Source organism: Piliocolobus tephrosceles, chromosome 7 (assembly GCF_002776525.5).
Source record: "Piliocolobus tephrosceles isolate RC106 chromosome 7, ASM277652v3, whole genome shotgun sequence".
In the NCBI taxonomy this organism is placed as follows: Eukaryota; Metazoa; Chordata; class Mammalia; order Primates; family Cercopithecidae; genus Piliocolobus; species Piliocolobus tephrosceles.
The window spans coordinates 28,829,621-28,845,547 of record NC_045440.1 but is presented as its reverse complement, the minus strand read 5'-3'; the positions used below and the strand labels follow the sequence as shown (position 1 = coordinate 28,845,547).

General features: G+C 38.1%; 1 protein-coding gene across 1 annotated transcript in view; it reads left to right on the top strand.

Moving 5' to 3' along the window:
- Positions 1-15,927, top strand: part of GTF2E2 (general transcription factor IIE subunit 2) — a 91,035-nt gene that overhangs the window by 26,374 nt on the left and 48,734 nt on the right. The window contains exon 3 of the mRNA XM_023214618.3: positions 703-794. Within this exon, the coding sequence (XP_023070386.1) occupies positions 703-794 (92 nt within the window). The remainder of the gene's footprint in view (positions 1-702; positions 795-15,927) is intronic.

Genomic DNA, 15,927 nt, shown 5'->3' with positions numbered 1-15,927 from the left:
CATCCCTCAGAAGTAATCTACTCCTAGTGTTAGCTTTATGGATGGGATTGAGGTTTGTATTGTTCGCTTGTTTAATAAACTGTACTTCTGATTATGGGGTGAGTCTAATAAGAATTAAGATAAGAATGAGATAAAGGGGAAAGGGGCCCAGTGCGGTGGCTCACACCTGTAACCCCAGCACTTTGGGAGGCTGAAGTGGGTGAATCTCTTGAGCCCAGGAGTTTGAGACCAGCCTGGGCAACATGGCGAAACCCCATCTCTACAAAAAAATACAAAAATTAGCCAGGCATGATGGTGTGCACCTGTAATCCCAGCCTCTCAGAAGGCTGAGGTGGGAGAATCACCTGAGCCTGGGAAGTCGAGGGTGCATTGAGCTGTGATTGTGCCGTTGAACTCCAGCCTGGGCAATGGGAATGCGACCCTGTCTCAAAAAATATAATAAAAAAGAATATGATAAAGATACTTATAAAATAATTGTGTTTTGGTGCTTTTAAGTTATTTATACTTTGTTTCTACCCTTAGTGAGAAAATTGTAGTTTAATGTATATACTCAAAGATTTTGTATTTTTCACCAAAATTTTACAGGGTAGAATATACTAGATGAAAAACTCAAGAAATGTTATCGGCATTAAAATTATCTTAGCTGCTCAAGAGTCATAATCACATATAATATGATGATGTTATTTTGAACTTCATTTCCAGATCATAGCAATGGATCATTTAACTTGAAAGCTCTGTCAGGAAGCTCTGGATATAAGTTTGGCGTTCTTGCTAAGATTGTGAATTACATGAAGGTAAGTACTTTTCTCAAATAAAAATCCTATTTAACTTTTTGGCAAAAGAAGGGGATTGGGGTTTTCAGAAGTTAAATTTCTGTATACACCAAAATTTATCAAAATTGTGCATTTTCAATATGTGTGGTTTATTGTGTGCCAATTATACCTTATATTAATTTAGCATTGCGGCAAGTTACCAAAGTATATTTAATCTGCATTAACTCAAGGGTACAATTTAAGCTCACCATTTCACTTAATAAGAGTGTGCCTAGACAGTAGATATATCACCTCTTAATGAATACCAGCTGGCAAAACCAATGGGAGAATGTGATTGATTTTTCAGGATATTGCTTCCATTGATGTGAGAAGTAAAAAGTACATAGTTCAGGCAGATGGTGTGATGGCTTCTCTGTATCTTGGAGGAGAAAATTAAGTCTTAGAAAAACATTGACCCACAAAAGAATTAGAATTTAATGTTTTGGTAGAAGATTTAGTATTTTTTGAATACTAAGTTTTGATCATGTAAGATTTTGGCTTTACTTTCAATTTTTTTTTTTTTTTTTTTTTTTTTGAGACAGTCTTGCTCCATTACCCAGGCTGGAGTGCAGTGGTGCGATTGTCGCTCACTGCAACCTTGAACTCCTGTCGTCAAGTGATCCTCCTGCCTCAGCCTCCTGAGTAACTGAGACTACAGGCATGCACCACCATGCCTGGCTAATTTTCTTATTTTTAGAAGAGACGAGGTCTCACTGTGTTGCCCAGGCTGGTGTCGAACTCCTAAGCTCATGTGATTTTCACACCTCAGCCTCCCAAAGTGTTTGGCTTACAGGCATAAGCCACTATGCCTAACTAAAACTTTGAATCTTAACTAAATTTATTAAAGCGGGGTTTCATTTTTAGCTAAGATATAATTTCAAATTTGCTCCCTTCTTCTGCCAAACTCTTAGTCACAATTAGTTACTAGTTGCATCTCTTGAAAAAGTCAGACAGTACTATATTTGTTATTTTAATTTCGTCCATCTGTTGGATAAAATATATATCAGATTTTTAACTGTTCTAAGGCTTTTCTTTTGTAATTTAATAGACTTGGTGTCTAGCTGAGTCTAAATTCTGTGGCTTGTATTTGAGTTATAGTATAAATATGTTAGTTTATAACTCCCCATAATTAAAATATTTTGACACTTAAGTATTCACCATGCATTCATTTCATCCATTTGTTCCCCCACATGGTAAGCAGTTGTGAAAATGTTTGCTATTTAGGGCACTAATGGTGGGAATATCCAGAAAAAATGCACACCCTCAGGGCTGTCACTCTGTTGAGGGAGACTGACATTTAAGTGCCATGTTTTTGCTACTCTGTTAATACGGTCTTCACTTCCCTATGTGGCTTACTTATAACTTCGTCTGTCTTAGAAAGTGAACTTCAGAATTTTTGCTCGTGTTCCCTACAATTTGTAAAACTGTGTACCCCTTTGTACATATTTGAGTTGATAACTACACTATATTAGCAAAGTTTAAATAGTGGCACTATTCAAGCAAAAATTTAAATGATGACCAGAAATATGGAATTTCTGGCATATTGTAGTATTTCAATAAAATGCATCACTTTTAAATTTATCTAATAGAGTCTAAATGTCATTATTTAAAAGTATTAAAAACAAACTCCCTTAATGATTGGGAATTTTAATTATTTTTTCTTTGAATATTTGTGTCCCATCTGTTATCCCTTTGAATTTTATCCAAATGTTATGTATTTTTATCTTTAAAATCATTTATTGATCATCTATCAAACTTTTCTGCCACAATAATATGTAAATAAATTGGAATTTAAAATGTTTTTCCTATGACCATAAAGCTCTAAGTGTTAAAAATAACTTACGGTTTGAGTTACTTTTCCAATTATTATTGGTGCACAGTTGATTAGAATAACATACATAGATTAAAATTTTGATTAAATTCACTTTGTATCAGAAATTTATTCTTGAATGAAGTGAATGCAACTGTCTCCTCTCTTCCTCCATTAGTTCTTATGTTTGGCAAATCTCTTCCTGTTTAGAGATTTTGTAGATTTTAAGTGCTTAGACATAAATGTTCAAATATATAAGTTAATTCTAATGGAAATTTTGTGGTATCAAAATCTTCCAAGTTATATGTCAAAAATCACTAGTGATTTTATCATCAAGTATCCATCAGTTAATACTTCTGTTAGGTTCTTCTTCAGTTTTATTGAAAGCAAAAGAATGGAAACTACCCAACTTGCCAAAGGATTTGTTACCTAGTGCTTAACCATTTATTTTCTTAGCTTCTAGGAAGCATATCAAAAAGGCTTTCACAAGGCTTACCAAATGTCTTATATCAGTTCCCCTCCCTCCTTTCATAGGTACTTTCTTTAAAAATCTGATATATTCAGAAGCAGTTGAGAAAATAGAAATACGATTAATTTTAATATAACTTTGCTAATTTTTTATTACAATTATGTGTTTAAAATGTATTTTTGTGAAAACCTTTAGGATGAAGGTTTAGCTTGTTCAATTTTTAGAAAATATCTCCTTGTTAACAAAGCCAGTCTCCATTGTCAGACCAACTAACCATAACAAACTTGCTTTGAATCATAAAATTTTCCTCTATTTTAAATTTCAAATAAATAGATTACCAGATATTTTGGATAATATGAAAATCACTGAGGAATAAATTATAGAATGCATACTAAAATATACTACTAAAGTATTTGAGGTGAAAATTATGTGGCTCAAAAAGAATTACAGTAATTTGTCAATTTTTATAATTAAACATTTCTGTGCTGCTTGTCACGTTAGATTAAAAATTAAATAAGTTAAAATATGAAGCAAGGGATATGATAAAAGTTGTGTTATTTATTTATTTTTGAGACAGGGTCTTACTCTGTCACCTAGACTAGAGTGCAGTGGCACCATCCTGGCTCACTGCAGCCTCGATCTCCTAGCCTCAAGTGATCCTCCCACCTTAACCTCCCAAGTAACTGGGACTACAGGCACATGCCACCATGCCTGGCTAGTTTTTGTATTTTTTTTTTTTTTGTAGAGACCCTGTCTCACAGTGTTGCCCAGGTTGGTCTTAAACTCCTCGGCTCAGGGGATCCCTCAAGTGATCCGCCTGTCTCAGCCTCCTAAAGTGCTGGGATTACAGGCATGAGCCACTAGACCTGGCCTGTTACTCCTTTTTAAATGTGTGTTCCTGCATCTTCTGATCTCTGATTTCAGCTATTAGGTATAAATAAAAGGGAATGAATCAGAAATAACTTTACATTTTTGTTTGGGTAATTAATGAAAGAGATACCTACTGCTTAAAACTACTCAGTTTGACAGCATATTTTTTTGTCAGTAGGAGGCAGAAATATTAAACTGTTGAAAAACTATAGAATTGACTAATTAGAATAAAACTTTAATGATATGATTTGACGACATAGATTTTTAACTACTGTATTGAGTAATGCACACTCAATCTAAAGTAATTTCTATATAGTTTTTATCTGTGACTTTTATATAGCACAATTTGAATGACTTGGCAGTCCCAGAAAGTATTTCTGTTGTATTTAAAGGAATCAGCGTCCCTAATTGATATTGTTCCAGCTCTCTAAATATGCTTTTTCTTCAAGCTAATAAATATTCAAGGAATGAGTTTTAAGAATTACTTATATTTAAACTCTCGGCCCAGCACAGTGGCTCACACCTGTATTGTCAGCACTTTGGGAGGCTGAGGCAGGTGGATCACTTGAGGCCAGGAGTTTGAGACCAGCCTGGCCAACGTGATAAAACCCCGTCTCTACTAAAAATACAAAAAAAAAAAAAAAAAAAATTAGCCAGGTGTGTTGGTACATGCCTGTGATCCCAGCTACTTGAGAGGCTGAGAATCACATGAGTCTGGGAGGTGGAAATTGCAGTGAGCCGAGGTCGCACCACTGTACTTCAGCCTGGGTGACACGTCAAGACCTTGTCGCTCATGAAAAATAAGAATTCTTGAAAAAATATTTCTTTCTATCTATTTTTTTTTTAACCAGTGTTCTCTTTGCGTTGCTTTTATCGTACTCTCCCCCTAATAGCAGTGTGTTCTTGGACAATACTGAGTGGAGATGGGACTGTTGGGGGAATGGTTGTTAAAGGAAACTTTATAAACAACTGCTCACATTATGATATATTAGAATGTTCCAGCAGGGGCCAAAATATTTTAAACTCTTTGAAAAATATGTGACTGGAAAAGACAAGAAGCCCAGTAATGGATAGTTTATGGCATCTCAGTTATTCTTGAATGCTTCCCTGAAACCGTTTTTTTTGGCTTATCTGTTTGTTTGGGTCCCTGGAGTTTATTATTCCTTGAGGCTGTGTATCATAAATTCTGAATGGAGGTGAGATTTGTACTTTTTTGTGGTGGGGGGAGCTGGAAGGTAAAGAGGAGAAGGGCTTATTTTGAAAGGGAAGACATACATGTGGAAGGTATCTGTAAACAGATTCTTGGAAAGTCTCCCACTGTCTCTTGTGTACCTTTAGAAAGAAAGCAAAAGAAAGACAACAGAAATGCTCCTTATAGTTTATTTAATAGGGAAACTGTTTAATTGCTTAATGAGAATGATTTAGAAGCTATGTGGAAAAAGTTCCATGGGAGGCATTAGATAGGTACAGTGAGATTTCCAGCAGATAGTGATAACTTTGGACAAAGTGCTAAATAGAAAGATGAAAGGCGGATACAGAAACTTCAAGGTCATAATACTAAGAACATGCAGCGGGGGGACAGACTGCCCCCCTCATCTCACCAGTTCCTGAGATGGTTACTGTGATACCATAGCTCAGTAATTTACATTGAAACAGTAACTGAGACATCAAAAAAGGTTAAATTATGTTCAGTGACCTGGTTAAAATGAAAGGAACTTTATGGTTTATTTTTGGAGGATTTTTACAGAAATAGTTGATGTAAAACAAATTTGATTGCTTAAAGGTGTAAGTTTTAAAAGCACTCCAAGTTATCTCGAAAATCCCCTTAGGATGCCTCTTCGTATGAGACAGCACTTTAATTTTCAGATGACAAATTAAGGGTGTACTTTATTTTTGATAAAATGATTTTTCTCTTGATTTAAGCATTATTCCTTCTGTCTGTTATGTAAAACACTATGTTGAAAAATCTGGGTTAATTTGGCTTATTCTAGCTTAGTGTTTCTCCAGTGTCATTCTCCAACCAGTATCAGCATCACCTGGGAACTTTTTAGAAATGCAAATTCTTGGGCCCCTTTCAGACCATTGAATTTGAAACTGCGAGTATAGCTCAACAGTCTTTTCTTTTTCTTTTTTTTTTTTTTTGACACGGAGACTCGGAGACTCGCTCTGTTGCCCAGGCTGGAGTTGCAGTGGTGCAATCTTGGCTCACTGCAGGCTCCGCCTCCTGGGTTCACGCCATTCTCCTGCCTCAGCCTCCCGAGGAGCTGGGACTACAGGCATCTGCCACCATACATGGCTAATTTTTTTGTATTTTGTTAGTAGAGACTGGGTTTCACTGTGGTAGCCAGGATGGTCTTCATCTCTTGACCTCGTGATCCTCCGCCTTCGGCTCCCAAATGACCAACAGTCTTTTTTTTTTTAAAAAGCCCTTCAAGTGCTTGTGAGACATGCTGAAGTTTGAGAACCACTGGCCTAACTTCTGTCTGAATTACTTCTGACAGTTATTTTTGAATTTAGAAACTCTGGAGTCCATAGACATTAAATGAAGTAGGGTTGGGTCAAGAATATGGATCTATTTCCAGTTTTAAATAAAGTATTTAAATTACATGACAGTATCTCTACTAAATACAGGTGTAAAAATTTTTAAAAAGATATGAACAAATTTAATCTGTTCAAATATAAGATATGAATATATATGTCAATAGATCTGATAATACGTTGCGATGGAGTAAAGTTTAGGAATGTATGAGTGGTTAATATTTGAAAATTAATTAGTATAATTTATATTAACAGAATAAAGAAAAATCATGATCTCTTAGTGGTTGTAGAAAAAGTTGCTGGTAAAGTTTTTTTTTTTTTTTTTTTTTTTTTGAGTTTTCTTTTTTGAGTTGGAGTCTCACTCTGTCGCCCAGGCTGGAGTGCAGTGGCGCTACCTTGGCTCACCACAACCTCTGCCTCCCAGGTTCAAGCGATTCTCCTGCCTCAGCCTCCCAAGTAACTGGGATTACAGGCATGTGCCACCACACCCGGCTAATTTTTTGTATTTTCAGTACAGATGGGGTTTCACTGTGTTGGCCAGGATGGTCTTGATCTCCTGACCTCATGATCTGCCCGCCTCGGCCTCCCAAAGTGCTGGGATTACAGGCGTGAGCCACCGTGTCCAGCCTTTGGTAAAATTTAATACCAATTTCTGATAAAAACTTGTAGCAAATTAGTAGAGGCAAAGTTCCTCAATGCAGTAGAGCAGCCTTTCTCAATCTTCTTACTCTGGAGGAACCCTTAAGATAATTTTCAGGTCTCAGAGAACCCATGCAAAGAATTGCTATACCTCCAGTTCACATATATTAAGCTAATCAGTAAGTTGTGGATATGATAAGTTAATAATAATTGTCAGTGCTCTTTTGACAGGAGAGTATTTTTGTCTTTGCATTTCTTTTGCCCAGCTTATTGGCCTGCTCTCTGTGTGTGTGGTTGCTCCCTACTCCCCAGACAGGATCTCCACTCTTACGCAAGTCAGTAGTTGAGGCAGAGGAAACCTCAGTTTTTTTCTTTTTTAAAATTTTCTACTTGATTTCTTTTTTCACCTGATCAAATTAGACAACTTATTTGTTCTCAGTTGGGCAGAAGCTTGAGATAAGAAAGGAACCTTTACCCAGGTTCACGTTTGTGTTGAAAGAGGGGGAAAGTATTGTTTAATTTTGTGTTTTAGTTCTTCCAGGTGGTTTTCGAGAATGCTTCAGAGTTGCTGGTATCCTTCCTCACTTTCAAGCCCAAACAGCATTGCAAGGTTTCCTTTGCCACATGGTTTTTCCAGAGATTCAGTTTTCCTTTGAAATCTAAATGTCTTGTCACTTGAAGTCAGAACATTTTTTTAAAACTTGTTCAACTGGTTCGTATTATTTTAAAAAGTCTGCTAAGAGGCTAGCTCCTGCAGTCACTCTTCATCTTCAGAGCACTCAGTAAAGCATGGCCTACTATTTTCTTGAAAGTGCTTCTGTAATTCAACTTTCAGCTTCAGCATTCTGTTGAGAATACCTCCTATGCTGAGCCACTGGATTTCTGTATGTAGCAGGAGATTTAGGTGCTCAAGTATACTGGTCTATGTTTAATAAAGCAAATCATTTTTAAACATCATTCAAGACTTTTTTAAAATAGTGATGGGGTCTTACTATGTTGCCAGGCTGGTCTTAAACTCCTGGCCTCAAGCAGTCCTCCTGTGTTGGTCTCCCAAAGTGCTGGGATTATAGGTGTGCGCCACTGCACCTGACCCATCAAGACATCTTAAATTTCATTTCCAAGGATTTTTGATGCTAGTACTTCTCTGAAAAAAGCAATGTCATGATTTTTTTTTTTTTTTAAACAAGAGAGGTAAAACCTTGCCGTGAGCCAGCCATTAATGGGGAACATCACTGTAGATGCCAACGCAGTTTCTCTAAGATGGACTTCTTGTTTCTAGATATGAAGACACCACATTGAATATGTCATGCCCTTTGTTTATGGTAGTTTTTTTGCAGCACAAAAATTATTCTTGAAATTCAGCATTGTTTAAAAAAATTTACAAGACATATATCGTGAAATCTGTTGGCTTGTCAGCCCGGATAAACAAGTTGTTTCTCAGTTTATTAAACAAACCTCTTAGCATCATGTGACATATCATCAGTTTGTCAACTTATCATACTGTTTGAGAGTGAAACCTTTTCAGTTTCTCATGCTGTGCATTTTACTGTCATTTAACATGCTGACATGATTAGGTTCCCACCAGTGGTGTGATTCTACCCCCTATACCCCCTTTTTGGACAATAAATTCTGCTACTAATAACATGCTTTATGAGCCTTTTCACTGAATGTGATTTAAAAACAAAAACAAAATTGAAGAGCTTTACTCTGAGGTTCCAATAAGCATCTGACTTGTCCAGTAGCTATAATTTCTGTTTGAGTGATTTTTCAGTTTTGCTGGAGTCATAAATTGTTTGCCACAGGTGCTGCACATTGGAATAGGACACTTTGCATTACTAACCTAGTGAAGTTCATTGATAAGTAGTTTTCACTGTAGTGGTGGGCTGTTCTCTATTTCTTGCTGTGCTGGTGCAGTAAAATGGCCCAGAAGATTATAGTTCTTTATTACTTGCCTTATTAGAATTGTTCCTGGGCCTAGGTTTGGAATTCTCTTCTCTCATAAATTGTATCTTCAGAAATCATCACACTGGACTGTCAGACATGTGTATAAGACATAGATGCTAATATGTTATAAAACTAAAGGGAATAGTAACTGAGAAAGTTGCAAAAAATATGAAAACTTCACAATACATTTTACTTTTTTTTTCTTTTTTGAGACGGAGTCTCACTCTGTCATCAGAATGGAGTGCAGTGGCGTGATCTTGGCTCACTGCAACCTCTGCCTCTCGGGTTCAAGTGATTCTCCTGCTTCAGCCTCCCGAGTAGCTGGGACTACAGGTGTGTGCCACCACGCACGGCTAAATTTTGTATTTTTAGTAGAGATGGGGTTTCATCATGTTGGCGAGGATGGTCTCCATCTCTTGACCTTGTGATCTGCCCAACTTTGCCTCCCAAAGTGATGGGATTACAGGCGTGAGCCACCATGCCTGGCTACATTTTACTTTTATTGCTACATAATCCATGTTTTGCAACATTTCAGAGTGGTAAGAGGCAGTTGAATCTTGGTGTGTAAACATTCCTTGTTTAGAATGAATGTTTTCCTTAGATTTTCTGTTATACCAGTAGAGCTTGTTTGGTCCTGTAAGTCAGTGGCACTGTGTGAAGGAAGGTTGGAGGATGTAATTTGGGAAGGGAGCTGCTGACATTGTCAGCCTACTGTGCTTTTGTTTGTGCCATATAGAGCTTACCAATTATCAGTGGCCTAACTGCCCCTGTTGCATCAAAAATGGATAGTGGCAGGCTGAGCACGGTGACACACGCCTGTAATCCCAGCCCTTTGGGAGGCCGAGGCGGGTGGATGACTTGAGGTCAGGAGTTTTGAGACCAGTCTGGCCAACATGGTGAAACCCCGTCTCTACTAAAAATACAAAAATTACTTGGGTGTGGTGGTGCATGCCTGTAGTCCCAGCTACTTGGGAGGCTGAGGCACAGGAATCGTTTGAACCCTGGGGGTGGAGGTTGCAGTGAGCCAAGATCGTGCCACTGTACTCCTGCCTGGGCAACAGAGTGAGACCCTGTCCCTTAAGAAACAAACAAACAAAAACAGATAGTGCCCTCAGCAAAGTGAACATAGCCGTCATTGCACACTACCACATGGTGCTAAAAGATTCCTTATGAAACCATTAGTTTGGCTGTTCAGTAGTTGCCTGTTACTGTGAGCACTAGCATCACATGGTGTAAGAAGTTAAAAAAAGTTTATTTTTTAAAATTACGATTTTTTGTGAAAGCCTAGGGTTTTGTGGAATGCTGGTTGAGAAACCCAGTGGTAAGAGGGTAACTACGAAAACCTAGATTTAACATCATACTTAATGATGAAATAGCAAATGTATTTTCTTTGGGTCAAAAAAGACAGGATACCAAATTGTCACAACTTTTGTTCTGTATTGTACTGGAAGTTCTTCCTGGTGCAGTAAGTAGTAACATAAAAATTGGAAAGGAAGAAGTAAAACCATAGATGATGTGATTAAGTATGTAGAAAAGCTAGAAGAATCTGGGAACTATTGGAATTAATAGGTAAATTCAATAAGGTTACCAAAGATCAATCTACAAAAATCAATTTCTACAAATTTACAATAAAAAAATAAGAAAGTGAAATAAAATACGAAAGGCAGCACACCAAAACTCATCCACTAATTAGGAAGAAATTTAACAAAGATGTTTTCTTTGCTGAAAACAAAATCAAGTCTTTAGTTGTAGGGTATTATTTATGCATTCTCTATAAGCACTGTTTCATTTTTCTTTTTAATTCCTGATCTGTGAGGAAGGGATTTGCAGTTTCTCTTGATCTTTTGTTGCTCATCACTCATTTTGATCCAGTAGCTTCCTCTTGGCAACTGGATAGCTGCATTTTTGGCTTTTCTGTTTACAAAGCTCAGTGAAGATGGTTAGGCTTTCATACATTGGTTATTACTTCTGTCATTGATTTTGTTCTGATTCCAATAATTCCATTTATTTTTAATTTAAAAACAGTAATACAAGGCTAGTAAATTTTTTTATTTTTCTTGAGCTGTAGTCTTGTTTGCTTATATTTTCAGGTTTAGGTTGGCCTTTTGGTACTTTTGTGTTTGATTGTAATGGGAGGAAAAAACTTTTAATGTAAAGGAAACAAAGGAACATAGATCAAATTTAGTAATGATAATAGAGAATATGGAATAATATTTTGAAAGGCTCATACTGGCTGTCCTTAGACAAGTAAAACTACACTAACCTCCATTTTTCCTTCTAGTTTAGGCTACGTGGTTCCAGCTCCATACATCCAAAAGTCTACTGCACTGCTCTCCTCCGTCTTTTCTTAGCTACCTCTTTTTTTTTTTTTTGAGATGTAATATCACTCTTTCCCAGGCTGGTGTGCAGTAGTGCAATCCCAGCTCACTGGAACCTCTGCCTGCGGAGCTCAAGCGATTCTCCTGCCTCAGCCTCTTGAGTAGCTGGGTTTACAGGCGTGTGCCACCACGCCTGGCTAATTTTTGTGTTCTTAGTGAAGTTGAGGTTTCATCATGTTGGCCAGGCTGGTCTTGAACTACTGATCTCAAGTAATCCACCCGCCTCAGCCTCCCCAAGTGTTGGGATTACAGACGTGAGCCACTGTGCCCAGCTTGGCTAATTCTATTAAAATTTTCTTAGCTTACTCTTTGTACATGTACTAGTGTATTACCATACCAATACATTGTATATGTTATAAGCTCACACAGAAATAAGAAATGAAAAAGAGATAAAAAGTAAAATATACTATTTTAAAATAATTTTTTTAAACAGTATAAGAAGCTCTTTTCCTGACTGAAAGCAGTATGATTGAATGAGTGCTGTGTCAAGCATCTTCATTTAGCCTTTTCTTACAAAGTGATGAAGGTCTCATTTTAAGTTTAATTTGTTTGGAACCTTGGTTTTAATTGATGTCTTAGCAATAAAGACCCTTACAAAGATTTATAGATCTCAAAGGAATGAATGTGTGTATGTATATGTTTGTGAATATATGTATATGTATGTGTGTATATATATAAAAGTTTCCTGTTGCTGCTGTAAATTACCACAAATTTAGTGGCTTAAAACAACACAAATTGGTTCTCTTCCAGTTTTGGAAGTCAGAGGTCCAAAAGGCAGACTCGCTGGGCTAAAGTCAGAGTATAGGCAGATTTGGTTCCTTCTGGAGGCTTCAAGGGGAGCATCCCTTCCCTCTGTCAGTTTCTAGAGGCCACCTGCATTCCCTGACTCATAGTCCTTCCTCCAGCCTCTCCTGTTGTCACATCTCTTGCTGTTCACTTGGACTCTCGTGCCTCCCTCTTTCCCTTTTAAGGGACACCTGGAAATCTGCAATAATGTCTCCTATTTAAGGATCCTTGGTTTAATCATGCCAATGAAGTCCCTTTTGTCATGCAAGGTAACGCAGCCACAGGTTGATTTGGATGTGTATGTTTTTGGAGGGAGGGTATGCATTATTCATTCGGGGGTTATAAATCATTGTTAGAAAATTATGACACTGATTTTTTTAATCCCGACAATTTGGCTAGTAAACTCCCATTTAAAAAAATATGTCAGTTTGGCCGGGCGCAGCGGCTCATGCCTGTTATCCCAGCACTGTGGGAGGCTGAGGCGGGCAGATCACAAGGTCAGGAGTTTGAGACCAGCCTTACCAACATGGTGAAACCCCGTCTCTACTAAAAATACAAAAATTAGCCAGGCGTGGTGGTGCGCGCCTATAGTCCCAGCTACTCAGGAGACTGAGGCAGGAGAATCGCTTGAACCAGGGAGACGGAGGTTGCCATGAGCCAAGATCGTGCCGTCGTACTCCAGCCTGGGCAACAAGAGCAAAACTCCGTCTCAAAAAAAAAGGCAGTTTATGCAAAATATATCAAAATGGATTATAATTTTTAAATTACCAACAATTTTGATTTTAAACTCATAGAAGGGTTTTGTCTGGAAGACTTTTTACAAAATTATAAAACAGCACTCAGAGTACTATAAAACTATCGAAGTAGACTGGCACAGTGGCTCACGCCTGTAATCCCAGCACTTTGGGAGGCTGAGGCAGGTGGATCATGAGGTCAGGAGATTGAGACCATCCTGGACAACATGGTGAAACCTCGTCTCTACTAAAAATACAAGAATTAGCTGGTGTGGTGGCATGTGCTGTAGTTTCAGCTACTCGGAGGCTGAGGCAGGAGGATCACTTGAACCCGGGAGGTGGAGGTTGCAGTGACCCAAGATCGCGCCACTGCACTCCAGCCTGGCAACAGGGCGAGACTCCATCTCAAATAAAATAATAAGTTTAGAAAATAGTTTATCAAATTTTTAAGATGTGCAGATATGACAGTTTTTATTCTTACACCTTTTAAACTCAGAAATCACATAATGATGGAAATATTTCCCGGTCTTTTTCAAAATGCTCTTTCCATGGCATGAATGTATTTCAAAAAGCAGTTACTTTTACACATCATTAAATGCCGGCTTTACTTTGAAGGAACAGATGGCTTATTTTAATTATTTTTAAAATAATTGTTAGCAAACTATAAATAGCTGCTATAATCGTAGAATATTGAGCAGATTTGAAACATTTTGCCTTTTTGTAAGGAGAAATTTGTAATTCATTTCATACAGCTTTGTGAAACCATTGTACAATGTCTACCTTTGAAAGGTCTTTAAAAAAAAATTCGCCACAATCCATCTGATAGCAGGCCAGTCTCACTGTGTTGCAGAATCCTGAAAGTGAAGGAATGAGTGAGGCCACGCCTGCTGGGCCCTTTGTCATGTCCCAGGCCTGCCTCAGGATTCCTCCATGCACATCACAATTGGAAATGTGGATGCTCTGACATGAAGTGAAGGAGCCACTCTTGTCAATCCATATATTCACTATTAGTAAAGCATAACTTTTTTTTTTCCCCCCAAGACAGAGTGTTGCTCTGTCACCCAGGCTGGAGTGCAGTAGCGCAGTCTCGGCTCACGGCAACCTCTGCCTCCTTGGTTTAAGTGATTCTCCTGCCTCAGCCTCCCGAGTAGCTGGGATTACAGGTGTGTGTCACCTTGTGTGGCTAATTTTTTGTATTTTTAGTAGAGATGGGTTTCACTATGTTGGTCAGGCTGGTCTTGAATTCCTGACCTCATGATCCACCCACCTTGGCCTCCCAAAGTGCTGGGATTACAGGCATGAGCCACTGCGCCCAGCCTAAGTAAAGCATAACTTTTAAATGGAAATTAAAAACAATTTTAATAAGCGTTCTAAAGAATCATCCTGAGGTACCCACTTTTGTGCCCCTGGGGTGTGTACACCCCATGTAGGAGACCACTGTGCTGTACTGTAGCTGCGCGGCATTTCCCTGTATTCTAGTTATCATGTCATCATTCAAGGTCTGTCCAGTTTTCTCTTTCATTTCTTCTGATTGAGGATGTCTTCCTGACAGATAGTTGTATACCTAGCTTTTTTTTTTTTTTTTTGAGACAAGATCTGGCTCTGTCACCCAGGCTGGAGTGCAGTGGTATGACCACAGCTCACTTGCAGCATCTGTCTCCTGGGCTCAAGCAGTCATTCCACCTCAACCTCCCAAGTAACTGGGATACAGGCGCGTGCCACCACACCTGATTAATTTTTGTATATATGCATATTTTTTGGTAGAGGCGCAGTTTCGCCATGTTGTCCAGGCTGGTCTCCATTTCCTGGGTTCAAGCAACCTGCCAGCTTGTACCTTCTAATTTGCTGGGATTCAGGTGTGAGCCACTATGCCTGGCCATATCTAACTTTGTAGCTTGTATGTTTAGCTTCACCCCTCTATTGGGAGCTCTTAAAGGCAGAAGTAGTTTGCATTTTATTGTATGTCTCATTGCAGTACTCTCAGCACATAATAGTTACCACTAAATATTTGAATGAATAAGTGAATGAATTAACCGCAAATGCTCAATGAATGGTTCTTTTGTGTGGTGTGTTAGGCTTATGTCTCTATCTGCTGTCTGTACCTTCTAGTTTGGAGAAGTGGTTATTTAGTTTTCTAGGGCCTGCCTGAAGCCCAGTGAGGTTCAGTAACTTGCTCAATGTGAGGGAACTTGGAGCCTGGGTTTTGTTTTTGTTTTTTTTCTTTTGAAGAGTTATTTTTGTTTTGGATAAATGACATATCTTTTTGTACAAGAAGTAAAGTATAATAAGGTATAATGAAGGAGCCTTGTTCTCACCTGTCTTGCTACTCATTTTCTCCCCTCTTGTGCTTCCTACAGGTAACCTCTTTTATTTGTTTTTTGTGACTTTTTCAGTGGTTCTTTATGCAGAAACAAAGTTCAAATGTATACTTATTTCTGCCCTTCCCTGTATACAAGGTTTCATAGTGTGTATGTTTTTTAACATACATATTTTTTTCTTATTTAAAAATACTTTATTTTTTAGAGGAGTTTTAGGTTCACAGCAAAATTGAGTGGAAAATACAGAATTCTCATCCATTCCCCTCCCATCCCCCTGCCCCCCACGGCTTCCTCCACTATCAGCATCCTGCACCAGAAGAGTACATTTGTGACAGTTGATGAACCTATGTTGACAAATGACCACTCTAAGTCCATAGTTTACATGAGTTCACTCTTAGTGGTGGTCTTTCTGTGGGTTTGGACAAATGTGTAATGGCCTGTGTCCACCACTATAGTATCCTACTGAGTATTTTCACTGCCCTAAAAGTTCTCAGGGCTCTGCTTGTTCATCCTTCTCTCCCCGCCCAACCCTTGGCAGCCACTGAACTTTTTTTAATTTTTAAATTTTTATTTATTTATTTATTTATTTATTTTTGAGACAGAGTCTTGCTCTGTTGCTAGGCTGGAAT